This window comes from Telopea speciosissima, chromosome 6 (assembly GCF_018873765.1).
Source record: "Telopea speciosissima isolate NSW1024214 ecotype Mountain lineage chromosome 6, Tspe_v1, whole genome shotgun sequence".
NCBI classification, from domain to species: Eukaryota; Viridiplantae; Streptophyta; class Magnoliopsida; order Proteales; family Proteaceae; genus Telopea; species Telopea speciosissima.
Window position 1 is genome coordinate 54241933 of NC_057921.1, and position 19236 is coordinate 54261168.

A 19236-nucleotide genomic window follows, 5' to 3' on the forward strand; every position below is an offset into this window, starting at 1 on the left:
CACACTTTGGAACCAAACATAGTAGGGTCTCATTACAATGTGGCGGTAAGATTCCAGAATCAAAAAAATTACAAACAAAAGAATATAGATCATTATATGTGAAATCCCAAAATTTTTGAAAGAAGGCTGGTGGCATACCATCAATGCCCGGGGCCTTAAGTGGTGCCATCTCAAACAGAGTCGAGCGCATCTCCTCCACCGTGGGTGTGGCGTAAAGTCTGTCATTCATTTCGGTTGAGACTGTCGGTTCAATAGAATCTAAGACAACTTGTAGGGCCTCCTGCTCCACGCCTTCAGAGTTGAAAATGTTGGTGTAGTAATCCTCCATCTCTTTGTACACCTCCTCATCCGACTGCGTCCAGGTTCCATTCCTTAGTTTCAGTCGAAGAATTATATTATGGCTCCGACGTTGGATGGTAGACATATGAAAAAAAACTGGTATTCCTATCGCCGTCGATCAGCCACGATGTCCTGCTTTTCTGCCTCCACATCTCCTCCTCTCGTTCCAATGCTTTATTGAGCTGCCTAGAGATTTCCAGTTCCTCCAGCTGGGTACCACTCCTGATTGGTCCTTTTTGGATCTGGCTGAGCTTCTCCTGTAGCTTCAAGATTGATGACTGCACATGACCGAAAACCTCCTTATTCTACCTTTAAAAAGTTTTTTTGCAATTAGCCATCTTCTGAGATAGCACTGTCAGGCCAGCTGAAGTAGTAGGTTGGTTCCATGCCCTTGTAGCTGTTGGCTTACAGTCCGGGTGGCGAAACCACATGGACTCGAAGTGAAAGGGCCACGCCCCTAGCTCTCCCACCATCTGTGTCAATGACCAGTGGAGCGTGATCCGAATTTAGAGTGGCTTTAACTAAGACATCCGCATCACCATAGGAGCTTCGCCATGCCTGGTTTGAGAAAGCCCTATCAAGCTTAATTTTGATATTTGCTGCTCCTTTTCGCTTGTTACTCCATGTAAAGGCCGGGCCATGGGATTCCAGCTCCATCAATTCACAAGTATCCACCATACGCCTGAAATTGGCCATGTCCCTCTTTCTAGACCTATCACCCCCTTCCTTTTCATGCTAAGATAAAAAGGAGTTGAAGTCCCCATAGCAGACCCATCCCTTCTGCCTCCCAGTGCTGAGGTCAATGATATCCTCCCACACCTGTTGTCATTTTTTTTTCACTGGAGATCCATACACATCAGTCATGAGGAAAGAGTTCCCATTATCTAATGTCACCTTTGAATCAATGAAGTGTTAATTAGAAGACAGGACCTGGATGTTAATGTTCTCCCTCCAGAGAATCGCTAAGCCCCCTGAGGCTCCATCAGAATTCACATTGAAACAGGACTGCATCTTAAGCTTCCTCCTGATTCTTTCAATCTTATCCATTTGACACTTTGTTTCCATCAGAAAAGTAATATCCGGTTTTTCCATGTGAGAGAGGCGACTCAGTGTTCGAATTGTCGGGTTCCTCCCTAACCCCCGACAATTCCACGATTAAATTTTCATGGCTCCCCGTGGAGCTGTTCCTTCCCAGCTTCCACGGGTTTGGAGTCCAAAAAAGACTCTGCTACAGTCATTTGATCTATGTCAACCTCTTGTTGCACCCCCTACTCCACAGATAACCGAGGTCTCTTCTGTGTTTCCTTCTTCCTTCTTGATTATCGGGCAGTACCAGCTTGATGAGGTGGCATACGACCCAAAGTGATGGCCTCTGACTTGTCCATGTCAGTTGGAGAGGAGTGGTGAGGTGGCATGGGAGAAACCCAACTCTGTGGGGGATAAGTTGCATGTAATGGCAGGCCAAGACTTGAGGATGGAGTGGACGTAAGGAGTAGTTGTTGGTTGGGACTAGGAAGCGGGTTTGTTATTGGGAGAGACGTGGCGGTGTTGATGAGGGGTGGGAGGGGATTAAAGGGAATCTGGGGGGTGGATGGGGGGGGTAAGGGAGATACCCGATAAATGGGGAAGGAGGTTAGCCAGCCAGTTTGAATATTCTGGGTTTTACAAAATGGAGGGGAGGTTCATGTTCGTGATGTTGTGGGACTATCCAATTAGGAAGTTGATTGGGGATAGGGAACAGATGGGAGGGGGACGTGGGAGATTAGGTAACTGAGTCATGGACGATGGGATGCTGGCCGTTGGGTTACAAGTGGCAGTGGGCCCACCACGTGCTGTGGCAGGTTCCATAGTTCTGAGGGGACATGCCTGAGCCTCAAGCCGATCCCCTCCCTCGCCGTCGCCATGCCTCCTGCTGGCTGTGCTTGAAACTCCTACTTCTCCCTGTAACTGAAGGGTAGCTTGATGTAGCTCCTGGGAACTGCCACGGTTAACAGGTTCACCATTAGATAACTATATGACCTCCATATTCTCCAGCTGTCTTGGCAAAAGGACAGATCCCCGAAGGGTTGAACCAAATGGACAGTAAGAAAGTCAGGGCATGAAGAGGCTCTGCCACAGTTATGTATCTTCGAATGGTTCACTTCTTCCTCACACCTCTTCATCTCATGATCTAGCATACCACAAAAGTAACAAAAGTTGGGCAGTCGCTCATATTTCACATGTACTCTAGTCTGCATCCCGGATCTTCATTTGATCATAATACTGGAACGCAGCGGCTTAGTAATATCAATGGCTACTCGACAGTGTATATACTTCACTCTTGCACCAAACTGAATGCCATCAAACATCATAACCTAGCTTACTTTACCCACTTTGGAGGCTAGAGGGCCAGCCAACTCCACACTGAATAGTTCCGACGGCACGCCATATAGCTGTATCCAAAACTCCACCATCCAAAAAGTCGAATCCTCCTCCGGCCGCCATGCCTCTAGGGCTAGTAGGTTTCCATTCACAGACCAAGGTCCTTCTTCCATGATATTGGACAAATCCAGCAGGTGATGGAATTGAAACAGGAATCTATTACCATGCAGAGGGATAACTTTCACTGGATACCGGAGATTCCATGCGTGGGGAAGTGCCTCTGTAACTGCCTGCTTCCGGTAGGGTCTACACATTACTATCTGGCCCATAAGGCTATTCTGCCACTTTTGAGTGATTCTCTCTTCCAGATCACCATCCAGTTCAAAGGCATCCTCCTCCTCTTCCTCAGGGTTGCCTTCATTGTCAGTAGTATCCTGTTGGGATGGCAGGAAAAAGGATGAGTCAGTCGGATTTGGGATCCGTGCAGCAGGGGGTGGAGAAGAAAGGGGGGCCTGAAGTTGTAACTGTAACTTAGGGTTATTCTCAGCCATTCTTGTCGCACCCCTGGAAGGTGATAGGTAGGTACAGCCAAGGCCAAGGGGTTACAGGTGACAGGGCGGGAAAGAGAAGGTGTTAGTTGTGCAAGGGAAGGTCAGGATAGAGGCTTTAATGGCAGAACGAGGGAAGGGACTGACACGCATAAAAGCGGAGAGCAAGGACACGCATAAAAGCGAGACCCTCTTTCAGTCTTGTGTGATTGATAGAAGGATGAATGTGACTTTAACCTTTAAATCTCCCCTAAACCCGCTTTACATCATAGGAAAACCCTTTTGTACCATAGCACACGCCTCCAACAACACCTCTGCCAACGCAGAATTCTCTGCCATGACCGAATAACATCACTCTCTCTCTCTTCTATTCTCTGCTGCCCAACTCTTATCTTGCTCTCAACAATATTGATCTGATGGTCCAATCATTTGTTAGAAAAAAATATATTTATATTTCGGAATCTTTCTTTTTTGCTTTATTGGTAAAAAATGCTTGGAAGTAAACTAAATTGAGAACAATAATTTATTTTCCATTGGCCATTTACAGTTTTGGGGCATAAAATAGTGAACCCTATAATTCTAGGGCGTCATGCTTCTTTTCAATGGAATAATCTCTAAAGAATTTATATTTTGTTAAGAGTGGAAGAACTCATCCTCAAAAACCGGTCTACAAGGGGAGGGAACCCAATATTATATATGCCTAAACCAAGCCCTTACAAGACTAATGTGGGACTAGTGTACATAACATTACCTCACCCTTTAGTGGCCGACATCCTTGTCGGCCCACTCTGGATCAGGTAGCCCTTTCTAGACGGTTCTACCCTGCTCCAGGATTCTGCCCGGTGACAGGTAGCCCTTTCCTAAGAGTGAACACACCAATGTTAGGATTGGAAGAACTCACCCTCATAAACCGATCTACAAGGGGAGGGAACCCAATATTATACATCCCCACACCCAAGCCCTTACGGGACAGATGCGGGACTATTGTACGTAACATATTTTATTTGGAAAAAAGTTGGGTACACAGCTAGGGTGCTCAACATGTGTCATCCTCTCTCCTCCCCTCTTTGGAAAAGATCTCTTTACCCTCCTATGCTGACCATGTGATTGGTGCATACCGTTGGCTTTCGAAAGCAAGTAGCTGCATGCCCCTCTATCTTTTTATTTACTTTTGCCAACTTATGTAGGAGAAAAAATTTCTCACAAAGCAAATGGACCATATGTCCTCACATGAGTTTTTTTAAGGGAAAGAGAACGCCACCCTGTTGCGCTACGCACTCCGCCCCTACACCCCGACATAGGGCACGTGAAATGACTGTTGCACCCCTTGGAACCCCATAAATGACCAAGAGTGTGGCAGTCATTTAGCGACCCGGGCGCAAGGGCGGCATGTCTAGTGCGACTGGATAACGTTCTTTCTCCCTATTTTAATTATTTTCTCTCTCCCCTTGACCTATGGGCTTGTGCAGATGATGCAATTCTCTGTGCCGTCATTTGTCTAGCGTAGGAGATTTCCCCACACTAAGGGCGTAGGGAACCCTCCCCACATAAAGAAAAAAAACACACTCAATGTTGTATTTGCTTTTTCCCACCCTCTATTAGTGGTTTTTCTATAAGATCATTTGCAAGATGGTGGTGAATATAAGCAGTAACAAACAAACCCCCTTTTTCCCTTTTTTTTGTTTTCTTTGGTGACTTACAAGTTACAAATCTATACAAAAACAAAATTGATTTCTAGGTAGAAATGGGCCATATATTTGATTCGGAAATAGGCCAACTTGAGGATTCGGGTCCTGATACAGGATTTTTCCTGGTCCAAAATACCAAACCCGATCCATTGACATGCATCATTTATCTGCAAATACAAATTGAGTGATCTGATCATGCACTACTTACTCTTCAAATCCTGCAACCTTTGTCTGTGCTAACTAATTATTCTATTCTTAATTAATTTCTTAGGGTTTCCTTGTTCTATATAGAGATTTACAAGATGTTAAACAGAAGAAAAACAAAGACAAATCATATTGAATTAGCAATAATTAATTAATTAAGCATCTAAAAATGATAACTTAGAAGGGTTAATTAATAGTAACTTTTTCCTCCAACCATATTGATGATGGACAAAGAAATGGCAGCCAATTGGAACAAATTTCTGTTTTCCTTGGTTAATGGAGACATTTTACCTTTCTTCTTCTCATTGAACCCTTGTTCACAAGTTGTTGATGAATCCATGGCTGAGCTCAATTTGATATTAGCTTCAGAATATTGTTTATCTTTGAAGTCATTCATGGCTTCTTTTAGCAAATCAATGGCTTCTGAATAGACTTCTATGCAATCCTGCAACGCAAGCTTATCGTGTGGATTGATCTTCTTGTTCTTCAAGAGATTCTTGATGAAGGATTTGGTGGAGGAAGCATTGGTTTTTGTTAGCTTCATTGCAATGAGACCAAGTTCTTTGAGGGTGGAATTATGGCTCTTGGGAACTGCTTGGAGAGAGGTCACACAGAAGTCATAGCTTATGTTTGGATCACCCTTTGCGCATTTCCGGCAAGTTCCCTTGAAATCGCCGCCGCCTCCGGTGGCTGTGCTATTGAAGAAGGAAAGAGAGAGTAAGAAGAAGAATAGGTAAAGGGAGAAAGAAAGGAAGGTTGTCATTTGTGTCTTGAGTGTTAGTTGTTGAGTATTGGAGGTGTGATAATGTCTTCTTAATAGAGATTGGAGATTGATTAAAAAACAATTAAGCCCTTGTTTAGCTTAAAAGCTCATCTAGGGTTTCCTATAACAAGAGTTAGTTACTTATAAAGAGGTTAGTAGGTGGGCCAGTGTATTTTAATTATGTGAGTAGCAAAACCCATATACAGCCCTTCCCTCTAAGTTGGGCTCACGTTCGTTCACTTACGTGAACGTGAGCCCAACTCCTTCCCTCCCTCTCCACTTTTTCGCATGTGTGTGTCCCTCTCAATAAGGCCTTTGCTTGTTGAGGCTGGATCAGGGTGTATTTAAAGGGATTTTGGTGGGGTGGAATTTAAGAAATTGAGAAGTTATACTTTTCCATTCCCATGCATGGTTTGTAATCTTGGGATCGGATTGGCATCGGCCGAGACCGATTTGATATCAACCTTGGTTTTTGAAAATATTCATCCGTTCTCTTCTACAGTAACGGTGTTAGTCTGCAGTTAGTTATTGGTCTGAAAGGACTATTTTACCCTTGTATTAAAATATTATAATTAAATTTACAATACTATCCTTCAAAATCTATGTTTAAATGTCAAGGGTAGTTCAGGGATTTAAATTTATTTAACTGGCTCACATCATCACTTAAGAGCATAAAACTAACGGTAAGGACTAATTTATCATATTGGGGTCTAATACAGGAGGTGATTTGAGTATTTTAAAAAACCAGGGGATGAATTGAGTTTCGTTTGAAAACCAAGGGGTGATGTGTAATTTACCCATTGATTTTTTATTATAAAGCAAAGGTAATTCCGTTGGATCTAACCCCAAGTGGCAACACAGTTGGCAAGGGACAAGGCCTAAGGAAGCTGAAGGTCCTGAGTTCAACTCCGTCTTCCCCCTTGGGGCCACCCGCCTGAAAGAAAACTCCCTACTGAACTTGGGGGCCCCAGTATCTCCCGGGTTGTGTGTATTGTGGGGTCGTATACGAGCCCGGGAGAATTAGTTTGTTGGATTTGAACCGATTCAGGGTGATCTGGAACGATAGTGGAACAGTGTCGGCTAAGGCCAATCTCGATCTGATACTTTAAACTATGTTCCCATGGGATGTTGAGATGTTTAGTTAAGTGAGGTGAAAATGCGACAAACAACCACTTTTTCTTGTCTGATGAGATTTCATCCATTCCGCCCCTTTCGAAGTCCCACCAAAGTCGTGAAACTTTTGTATTGTTCATGGAATGGAAAAAGCTACATACTTTACATGCTCCACATCATGGTTTTAGGTATCGTTATCAGATCGATACATATCATATTGGAATCGATATCGGTATCAATATGGACGATATGAATCGATACTGTTTGAATATATAGACCAATACCGATACATATTCGTCCAATATGACCGATACAGATCGATACGATATGAACCAATATCGATATAGATCGATTGATACACCTGACACCAAACCAATACCTAAAACCATGTCCAAAATACTCTCTCTCCCTCACGATATGGAGTCAATCAAACATTTGCATTGTTCATGAGAATGGAAAAGTCTGATTTTCTTTTCATTTTCCATTTCTTGTTTTTCATCCCATCAATATGTGGGACCCATTTTTCAAGTTTTCTCATTCCATACTCCCCTCAAAACAAATAGGAAAGAATTTCTAGAATTCAACTCAACAATCCATCTATCATAAACCCATATTTAAAATTTGTATATCTCATTCCATAGCCATTTACAAACTTTTGCAATTTATTTTACATGGTAAAATTATTTAATATAATTTTATAAAATATTTTAAAGGAAAAAAGATCTTTATTTGGCAGCATGGTCACTAGCTAGGTCAGACATAAAGAAAGGCAACGTGACTACTCCGCCGCTGTAAATGCAAAAAATCCCACCCCTATTGATGCTCTTGCTTGTGTTGTGGCTACATTGCCTCTCTATTTTGAATTCTACAGTCCCCTACCATATGGTTGTAAGACCTATATATAGGGTTATGTAATTCATCCAAGGCAACAAACGGTGTTCTAAGATATTAAAAAGGGAAAACTACGTGATTAGCCACAATTAGGTTTATGTTATAAAATTAACCACTCATTGTTTTACTGACAAGTACATAGTTTTTAGTTTGGGTTTAATTTAAGTTTTCTTCAATCATGTATTTTTTTTTACCATTTTACCCTTAATTCTGTCAATCACGTACCCACCACCACCACCACCACCATCACTACCGCCACCACTACCGCCACCATCACTACCATCACCACCTCTCCCTCCCTCTCCTGCTCCCTCTCCCCAAACCCCGCCGTCGTCCTCACCCTCGCCATACTTGCACCGCACCTCACCACCCCACCTCCTCCGCCTGACCTCCGGAACTGCAAACCTTCTCTGCAACCCGAGACCCCACCTAAGCCCTTCCTTCTCTTGACCATCTTCCTCACTAAAAACTACCGCCGCTGCACCCCTTGCGAACCCTCCTACGAGCATCGTCCCCTGCCAATGGTCACTTCTCTTGCAACCACTGAAAACGCCTTGAAAACATCAAAAATCCGTTTACCACTTTCACTAGTGGAGTTGTAAAATCTGAAATTATTTCCACTCTATTTTCATTCCTCTTTTCTTCTTTGTCCACCATAGTCTCAAAAATTTATTTATACCTCGAGGCTTGGAGGTGACCAATTTCTTAGATACATCATCTCTGCACCTCCCCTAAACCCTCCCTTTCTTTTTCTCTTTTTGTTGAAGAAGATTATATTAAATCAATGTTTTTTCTTTTGTGGTTTTCCTTTGCCGCCCTTCTGTTGGGTTGCTGCGGACGTGCAGAGATAGGTGCTTGATACAAGGGAATTTTTTCTGCTTAAAGACAAACCCTGTGGGATAATGGGACCAGGTCTCTGCAAATCCGCATCGAGTGTCAAATTCAACAAGAAATACCTCCCAAAAAAATCCCCCTTAAAGAGAAATTGCGTCACAGATGCTGGAGTACTGGACACAGGCTGTTTCTGCATATCTAGAATTTAGAATCGGATTCAATAGGGAATCTCAAGAAAAAAAAAACATAATCAGTAGAAAGAGCATTGGGTTTGGAGAAGCTGTTAAGTAATTCTGGGAATGATTTGCATCCTGAAACCCCACCAATACTCCCCTGCGCATAAGAGTTGCAGCGATTGGTAACGATTTGCAAGATGGATTTTGAGTAATCTACAAAAGGGAAAATCATTAGGAGGAGCCACGAGGCGATTGCAAGACTGGGGCTAAAGGGTTTCAGGCGGGGTTTCAAGGAAGGGTAGGGCTGTGCATGTAATGGGGAGGGTCGGTTGGGCGGGTTTGTAGGGGTAGGGACGATTGGAGCAGAGTGGGTACCGGGGCTGGGGTTGCTCACAGGGGTGGGGGTCGGGGGTTGCAGGGATTGTGGACATGGTGATTTGAAAAGGTAGGGTGGATGAAGTCAGGGGTAAAATGGTCAAACAATATGCATTTTTTAAGGATAATCACTATTTTATCTAGTTTTGTAAACTCAAACCCAAAAATTGTGTGTTTTTTGTTAACTGAAACATAGAGTGGTTAGTTTTGTAAATGAAAACACAAAAGTGTTGAATCTTGTAATTTGGAGTGTGGCCCCTGCGCACGTGCAAGGGCCAATGAAAGTGCCAATAGAAGCATCACGGGAGGCGGGGTTTCCGCCTTTCATAGAGGTGGGCAATCATTTCGGCCCCCACTGTGTCTAGGTGTGAGTGGTACACTCCCCCATAGATACCTTTTTATCTTAAATTTTTATGAGTGAAGTTTTTATGATTAAATTATTCATAAAAATGTTTCTCCTCCTCGCGAGTATTTGTTTATCTCTTTCCTGTAAGTAAATCACCATGACTATTAGAAATCGTCCATGCGAAGGCGAAGGCAAAGACGAAGACGAATTCGCGGTAAGGAATGAATTTGAGGACAACGATGCATTAACCTGGAATAATGCTTTAATGGTTTCGACATGAAATGCTCAAGGAGAGGTGAAGGTTTCTAAAATGAAATCGGATGTTGATAGAGCTTGGGTTTTCAAATACATGTTATATGAATAAAATTGCATGACATTCCTCGTGAATTACTATGTTAGGCAACAAAGGGCCGGTACCTAAAAATCCAAAAAAAAACAAAAAAAAAAAAACCCAAGCAATTTTCCCATTAAATTTTTACATATTTAAAAACAAATAGATATTTTCCAACTAAAGTTATGCCAAAACAAATGGAGTCAAATTAAAAGAGTCCAATAACCTATACCATATTTTTCACATCCACATGTTACTATGTTTCAACTCCCCAACTCGGCAACCCCCAAGAGAAAGAAAATACATAATAAAAGTCACTAATCTACATCATTAATTACTTGGCTTATTAATTAACCTCCATTACTAAGCACATAGGTAAAATACAGAGGCAATTCATTGACATAAATCATAATCTGATTCAGCTTCTTCAGAGGGAAAACTAAACCTTTTCTCTCATTAAACCCATCTTCACAATCAAAAGCTGAATCAAATGCTGCACTCATCTGTACATTTGATGTTCTATAATCCTTAACCCTGTAAGCCATTATTGCTACCATTACTGAGTCAATCCCATGTGAGTAGAAATTGACACAATCCTTCAAGGCTTCCTTCACCTTTGAATCATCGAACTGCTTGGAATTGACCATGTTCATAGCATAAGATTTCAAGCCAGTCATGTTGGTTTTGGATAGCTTCAGTGCTATAAACCCAAGTCCTTCAAAGCTTGCATGTTTGCTGTTAGGGTCTGTTTGGAGGGCTGTCACGCAGAAGTTGTAGGTCAGGTTTTTGTTGTTCTTTGAGGCCTTTTTGCAAACTTTCTGAATCAAAGTTTGTGAATTACCATTGCAGGGGAAGAGAAGAAGAAGAAGAAGAAAGAAAGGGAGGAGAAGGCGATCGGAAGAGAAGGTAGGTCGACTCATGCTTGCGATGAGGTGAAAAAATTGGGGGGGGGGTTTCTCAATTAAGGGTGTCAATTTGGAATCCGAATATTGAAACCGAAATAACTGGTTGCATGCATGGTTTGATTGGAATTTAAATGTGTAACTGCTCTAAATGAGTTATGAGCATTTAGTGCCATAACCGGTTGATGGCGATAAGCCAGTTGGAAATAGTGAAGTTGAAGAAACACATGTTAGCCACCATCATTCTTGACACCAATGACTCTACGCAGCAGTAGCTGTACCAAAACTGCCTTGAAAAACCTTTTTTTTTTTTGGGAAAAAGATTTCTGTGTGGGAGTGTGGCCTACGCAAGCACTCCCATGAGTCTCTCTCTCCTCCCCATGTGAAAAGACATCTTTAGCCCCTTGTTTTAAGGAGGAGAGAGATAGACACATGGGAGTGCTGGCGTAGGCCACACTCCCGTGCAGAAAACTACTTCCCATTTTAATCCTGACCCATTCCAGTTTGAGGTGTTCAATAATCTGTCGCAACACCCTACAGGCATGGAGCTCCCAGATTATTACAGAATTATTTTCTCTTTTTTTTTTTAATTATTTTTCATTGAAGTTTCCTACATATGCTGAAATTTTCAATTACCTCAATTTATTCGTTTTAATTTATGCACAAATTATTTGTAGAATCTTAAAAATAAAAGGTAAGCATTTCCAAAAATTTCAAACCAATCAATTAAAATATTGGTAGAATCTTATGCTCAACTAAAATTGTCATGATTTTTCTGCCGGTACCATGAATATTGGTTGTCAACAGAGTGGCTCAGCCAGCGGTGCACTGTTACAATGCCTTCAAGTAGCTGGTCTTTTGCATTAAATGATTATAACTCTATTCAAACGGTTACACATTTAAATGTTCAACATGCGACCAACAGTTACACCATCACATTCTCTACAACGGCTACAATGGGTAATGCTCATCAACCTCCATATTTGACCAATAGTTACATGCCTTAATTTCAGTAACTTCACAATTGCCCAACAGTTACATCTTATTAGTTTTAGCATCTACTAGCTAGAATAAGTTACTTCAATTTCATCCATTTCATGCACTTAAGGATCATCATGGGACTCATCAATCCCTATAAGAAGTAGTTACACTTCTAGGGTTACAAGTGACCAGTGTGTTTCTTTGTGGCAGTGTGTTTCTTCAATCGGTTATGTCAAATGTTGCAGTTTTACAAAGACTCTCTATAACTAATGTCCCAACGGATATGGCTTTTACAACTAATTTAACATCTAATTTGAAAACATGTATTTTCGTTTTTATTTCAAGGGAGGAAATCAACATGGCTAATTCCTTTGTCAAGAGGGTTTGGTTCTTGATGTTTGGAGTTAGGCCCACTTCTATTCCATGGTTTCTCGAAACTTGTAATTCAAAATCCATGTCCAACTAATTTATGACCAAAAAAAAAAAAAAATGAAGTCAAATTTACAATTGTCCAATATCTTATACCATATTTTTCACATCCCCATGTTACTATATTTCAACTCCCCCAACTCCAAGAAAAAGAAAACACCATGTATGCAAATAATCTTGAGGCAAAATCTTTCAATTCATTGAATAATATTGTCACATTGTGCGTTTAGTAGATCAAATCTACACATCATGATTTGAGGAATAGAGATCGGAGATTCTGATTGAATCAGAATAGGATTTCAATTCCGGCTGATTCGTACTTGATTTCTAGAGTTCAGGCCAAATTTGACTGATCCTGGTTGAATTGGAATTGCCTTCACCCATATCTAGTGGTGATGTGATTATGTGATCAGCCTCTATTGTTAGAGGGTCGAAACTATCCCTTTCCATGCCAATCCTATGATACCAATGGCCATACGATACCCATGGCCATGGTGAGGGGATTCCATCTTTACCGTGAGTGAAAGAAAACTCGATAACTAAGAAACTCAATTATTTACTATGTAAAATTAAAACAAGAACCAACAGCATAACTAAAGATCACATTGAAATAGGGTTTAAACCAAGGAAGTTTCATGGAGAAATTTGGTAATTGACAGTGCAATTACAGATAACTGGAAGAAATTATCATTCTCTATGGACAAAGGTGATTTCAAACCAGGCTTCTCTGTGAACCCATCTTCACAAGTTGTAGATGCATCCGACGCCGAACTCACTTCGAGATTAGCTTTGATGTAATCCTTAGATTTGAAGGCATCAATTGCATCATTTACATCAGATTTCACATCGGAGTAAAGATCTTGACAATCCTTTAACCTTTCTTTAACATCCGGACTAATTTTTCCATCATTCAAGAGCTCACCAATGCGTGAACCAATTTTTGTAGCATTGTCTTTGATTAACTCCAGTGAGATGATCCCTAGTCCTTGGAGATCTGCACTGTGGCTCTTGGGATCTTCTCCAAGGGCCGCCACACAGAAGTCATAGTGCAAATTCTTGTCGTCCTGAGCAGCTTTTTGACATGTTTCATTGAGGATATCAGCATCAACTACTGCGAGAAATAGAATGACAAGAAAGAAGAAAGACACAGAATACCTCATCATGTTTGTTTCAAGTTCTCTATACCTTTTTTATAAAAAAAAATAAAAATAGGTTGGCTATTTATACTACTAAAGTATGAAACAAGCGGATCCCACAAGACAACAGCATGATTTTAGTAAGAAATAAATGTAATTTAAATTGATTGATACAAAATTATATTACTTAGTTTGGCCCAAATTATATTGAACCCCATTAAGAAACTGAGTTATTTATGGAAGAAAGTGAACATTGACCCAAGGATCCATATCCTCTATTGCCGAGCTACCCGGTAGGACTGTGCTGCCCAAACACACTGAGGCGTGCAATGACTGCCTTACCCCCACTCGGGCAGGGGTAAAGCGATCATTGCACGCCTCATTGTGTCTAGGCAACACGGTACTGCCGGGTAGCTCGGCAGTAAAGGATCCAAATTGAAACATATTTTAGGAAAGAAGAGATTACAGGAAGTATTTCTTAAAATATCCACTTTCCAATTTTCATACAATACGATTTGCTTTAACAAATTAAGCTCTTTTTTGGGTAGAATTATAACTTTGATCTTATTCTTTGATTTTATCTAATCGGGTAGTAGTCATCCATATAACAATAGAAGGTGGTATTTCTAAATAGGAAAAAAGATCTTTACTTGGTGATTTTTCCTATGCCCTATAACAGAGCACCATGAAATGATGCCTCTACCCCTGGGTAGATATCCAGACGTACTCCGCAATTGGTCCAAACACTTGTGTAGAGATCATACGACCCACAAGATAAATGTGAGCCACCTATGTTTATTTTATGGGAAAAAGAACTCTACTTGGTTGCGTGAGTAGTGTATATTCTACGCAACCAACCTATGAATCATTGGATTAGAATCAAGTGATAATGACCTTTGATGCAATTTAAGCAATAAAAAATACTCAATTTAATTAAATAAGATATTAAATATTGCTTGAATAATGGTTGTGCTTGTTAAAGATTGTGTTAATAAAGGTTTACCATAAATAAAAGAAGGGACAATTAAGGCATATCTCAGTCCAATGTTCTCTCACTCTCTCTCTCTCTCTCTCTCCCTCTTCTCCACGTATCTTTCCTTGTTTTAGCAATAAATCCTTATGATCACTCTCCCGATTCTTACTCCATTTATCAAAAACAATAAAGGCAGATTGACTCTCTCTCTCTCTCTCTCTCTCTCTCTCTCTCTCTAGGTGAGTCCACAAACTAAATGAGAGTTGAAGGTGAGTAAATCCTTACCTTTATTCTCAACAACCTCACACAACCAAGTAGAATAAGAAAATAATGTTGAATTTTACTAGAAATATTTGGTAAAAATAAAAAATAAAAGCAATAGAAAGTAGAGAATTTTACAGGCACATATTTACTGGATGGATGGTTTTATGTATTTCTTACAATCGAGAAGATTTTTCATTTTTTGAGGTTCCACTGTACCAGACCCACTATATATTGAACAATTGAGAATGATAAGAATGTGTAGTAGCCCATTAGTTCTGTAACTATATTAGCATTGGGATTGTCTCAAGCTTTCCCAAGAAAGAATGTTTTGTTTTTTCCTGGTAGAGAGAGACTCATTATTTCTGTTCTAATGTTTTATAACAGTTTTATCATGATCAGAGAGATATATCAATGACAGGGTATATTTGGAGAATTTGAAAAAATTGGCATAAAACCAACTCACATTTGCTAGAAAATAAATGATAGGAAGGAGAGAATATTGAAATGATAAGGATTCCTTGCAAAAAAATACTCAAAACAAAGAAAGGAACGTGGAGAAGAGAGAGAGAGAGTGAGAGAATATTGGAGTGAGATATGCCTTAATTGTCCCTTGTTTTATTTATGGTAAACCTTTATTAACGCAACCTTTAACCTGCACAACCGTTATTCAAGCAATATTCAAAATCTTATTTAACTAAATTGAGTATTTTTTATTGCCTAAATTGCATCAAAGGTCATTATCACTTGATTCTAATCCAATGATTCACAGGTTGGTTGCGTGGAATATACACTACCTACAAGACTAAGTAGAGTTCTTTTTTCCTTATTTTATTCTATTTTTTAATCTAAATCGTCCTTATCCACTCAGAAGTGGGAGTGTACAATAATGTTTAGAGTACTAGTACACATGCATGCATGGACCTACAAGGGGTGTGCCAATACAAAGAGGGGGGGGGGCATCATTTTTCCTAATTAAACTTTGGAGTTTGAGACGTGGCTAATCTAGACCATGTCCTCTTTATTCGATGGTCAAAATGAATATATCATCTGTCCATGTTGCAGAATAGATTCTTTATGAAATTAGAAAAATAACGGATCTTTGTGACAATAATAATTCGCCGTATCTTTATTTAACTATACTTTTAGGGCAAGGGGTCACCGCCAGGTTGTGTGGCTCCTGCACTAGCACAAGGGCCAATGGGAGCGTGCAGTGGCCTTGATTGGGAGGATTTTTCATTTTATAAGAGGTGAGGCGATTATTTCAGGGGGCTGTGTCTGGGAGCAGGTTGCATGCGACCATGCAACATTCTTTTTTCAGTTAGTTTTATTAGGCAAAAGTTCGTTTAGATAGTCCATCATGATAAGCATCTAAGGACTGTGTACCATTTTGAGCCATGTGGAAATTGATTTTAGTGAACCAATTGAGCATTGGATTAGTCGGACATCTTAGATAAGCCATGTGTCAAATTCTGAACTCAAATTCAATGAAATGCCTACCCATGAATTTTCATGCATTCTTGTACTTTTTAGTCATCCATCTATTTTCATGCGCGCTTTAGTAGTCTGCCAAAATTTGATCGTGTCGTTAACTAGTCAAAAATAAAATCCTTAATTAATCTAGCAAGTAGCAAATAAGGGGTTGATCTATGGGGAACTAGAAGACTAAATGAGATGATAAGATGAAAGTGATGAAAATTAAATTGCATTAAATCTGATTTTTAAAACTACAAACAAAAGAAACGAATCTAAGCTAACAACGATATGCAAATACGGGAGAAGACTATCTTTAGGCTTCGAATCCCCAATGGGTTGCTATTCAATTCGGTTGCATGCTTCGGTTTATTATAACCACAGGCCTAATAATACCACAGAATATAGGGTTCTTCCTAGGTATGGACTATCTTGACGAGTACTATTGTCCTTCGCTTATAGGGCTTGGCACGCTTAGTTCGTTCAGCTATAATCCATCATCTGTACAACCACATAAGAACAGAATACCATTGCTTGAATGAAAAATAATGAATCACAAAAACAAAATTTTCCAACTAAATATATCTATTAAAATTAAGCAATCCAGAATATAAACCAGAACCTTCAATAGCAAACACCATTAGTTCATCTACACCTAAAGGCAGAGGGAACTTAGCCAATCATAGTGCTAAGAGGCAAAGGCCATAAACCGTGCTCTCTTTCTCTTCTTCTTCTTCTTCTTTTTTTTTTTTTTCTCTTTCTTCTTGTTTGTTTAGATTTTTCAATGTTTTTTTATCTTGCCACTTGGTGAACATCCTTGCTAAAAATCGACGTGTGGGCATTGAAACATAAAAATGGCCCTATCTAATTTGCAACGTGTGTCATCAAGAAAAGTTTATCTTGAGATCCAAATGACGTGGCCCTTTTTATTACTAATGTACCATCACTACCATAGGATTATTATCCTCTCCAATTCCTAAAGTGTGGCAGTGCGACAGTGCTAGGTGGCGATGTTGACACCTGACAGTTGTCGCATCCAATGGTCCGATCTCATTGATATAGATGGTTGGATGCGGCAACCAGATGTCGACATCTCCATGTAGCACTGCCACACTGCCACACTTTAAGGAATTGGAGAGGATAATTTTCCCACTACCACGACGAACATGAGGATGAATATTTGGTAACAATTACTTTGTTACGTCTTTTTTACTTTGTTTAGCTGTATCTTAACAATGAAAATTTATTCTACCCAAAAAAAAAAAAAAAACAATGAAAATTTGTTATCCAAAAAAAAATAATAATAATAATATGAAAATTTTCCATCACTCCTTACAAGAGAAGATCGAAATTTGTTTTCATTTCATTCAATGTTATGGTTTGGCAATGTTTTTCTTTATTTTTAGCCATATAAAATTTTCTATATATGCTTTGTTTGTTTTCCAATTATCACTTTTGGTAGAAATAGAAACTTATAATTGGAACATTATTCAGGCAAAGTTATGGCTATTATGAAAGAAAATAAGATTTTAATTTGAAATTCTGTAGGAGAAAAAACGTTAACCAGTGTTGTGCCTCGGTGTGTACCTGCGTCCAGACATAGCCCAGCGTGACAAGACCAGCGCACCCCTGGTCCCTTCTACCTTTCTAGGGGGTGCGTCGATCTTTTTGCGTTGGGCTGTGTCTGGGCGCAGGTACACACCATGCCCAGTGATAGGTTAGCGTTCCTTTTCCCTCTCCTTCTATATGGTTTTACTAGGAATATTTAAACTAAAATCAAAGACCCCTCAAAAAAATTCTTAAAATCATTAAAACATTTATTTTGTATACATCATGAAATTTCACTAGATTAAGATTGTGTTTGTTATGCATTCTCAGATAGATTCTAGGCCTAAAATGTATCTTGAAGCCTAATAGATTCTCTAATTTTTTTTTGGCTTCAGAATGTGTTCTAAAACGAAAATCTATTCTTAGAATACATACCAAATACAACCTAAACTCACCATATAAGTAAGTCTAGTGGAAGATAAAGTGGTCTAGAGTATAGAAACAATGGAAGGAAATTTGTTCTTCCCTCTCCCTCTCCAGCAACATTTCAGCAAAATAAATCCATAGGTTTAGTCGCCCATGCTATTTGGATGGTTAGAAACAGGTTAGTTTTCAATTAAAAAAAAAGGAGAAATGTTTCCTTCGGGGGAGTGTACCGCCCACACCTAGACACAGAGGGGGACAAGATGACCGCCCCGTCCCCATGAAAGGTGAAAATGACCATCCATCTGATGCTTCTGTCCGTTCTCCCATTGGCCCCGTGTGCACGCATAGGGGCCATGATGTCCCACATGAAACACTTCTTCCCACCCCCCTCCCAAAAAAAAAAAAAATAAATAAAAACGCATAATATCCACAAAATTTCTTGGGACGTGGGTTTTATATCTTATCTAGAGGAGTAGGGTTGCACATGATAATAACAACTTAAGTGATGAAACTATAACACCAAAGGTTGAAACCATAAGGCACTAGAGAGTACTTGAGTTGTTGAGAAAGGATTGGAAAAGAAGGATAAAAATTAGGGCTGCAAGGGTCAGGTTGGGCCAAGCTTTTTAAAACCCCAACTCAACCCTGAGTCCTTTTAGCTGGGCCTAGGCTTGACCCGGCCCGACCCTGACTCAGGGTCAGAAAAATCCAATCTTAACCCGCCCTTAGGGTTAGGTCGGACTGACCCTGATTGGCCCTAATTATGGTGCCACAGGTGATGGTGGAAGTGGCATTGGTGGTGGAAATGTTGTTGGATATGGACGTAGCGCTAGTGATGGAAGCTATGATGTTTCAGGCTGTGGCAATGGTAGTGATAATTTTGTTAGTGGTGCTTCCTCTATGAGTGGAGATGGTAGCTATGCAACTGGCTCTTATTGTGGCAGCATGAAAATGGGTTTTGGTTGAGATCAATATGGTTGTAATCAAGGCAACAGTGCAGGTTCTTCCAGAGGTTATGACCAAGACAATCCAGAATGGAATTACATGGATAACGATGAGCTTTATTGTTATACTAACAACAAGAATTAGAAGATAGGGTCGGGCTGGCCTCAACCCGAGGCCTCAACCTTGGCCTAGC

At 40.2% G+C, this 19236-nt stretch overlaps 2 protein-coding genes across 2 annotated transcripts; both read right to left on the bottom strand.

Annotated features, from left to right (window-relative positions):
• Nucleotides 1–5313: 5313 nt before the first annotated feature.
• On the bottom strand, nt 5314–10646 carry LOC122665931 (putative invertase inhibitor). Its single transcript, XM_043862058.1, has 2 exons — nt 10325–10646; nt 5314–5830 (listed from the first exon to the last, which is right to left on the bottom strand). Exons 1-2 carry the CDS (start codon nt 10644–10646, stop codon nt 5331–5333), a joined length of 822 nt encoding a protein of 273 aa, XP_043717993.1. The 3' UTR covers nt 5314–5330.
• A 2252-nt stretch (nt 10647–12898) lies between these two features.
• LOC122665932 (putative invertase inhibitor) lies at nt 12899–13444 on the bottom strand. Its single transcript, XM_043862059.1, has one exon. The coding sequence runs from the start codon at nt 13442–13444 to the stop codon at nt 12899–12901; it is 546 nt and encodes a 181-aa protein (XP_043717994.1).
• Nucleotides 13445–19236: the final 5792 nt, after the last annotated feature.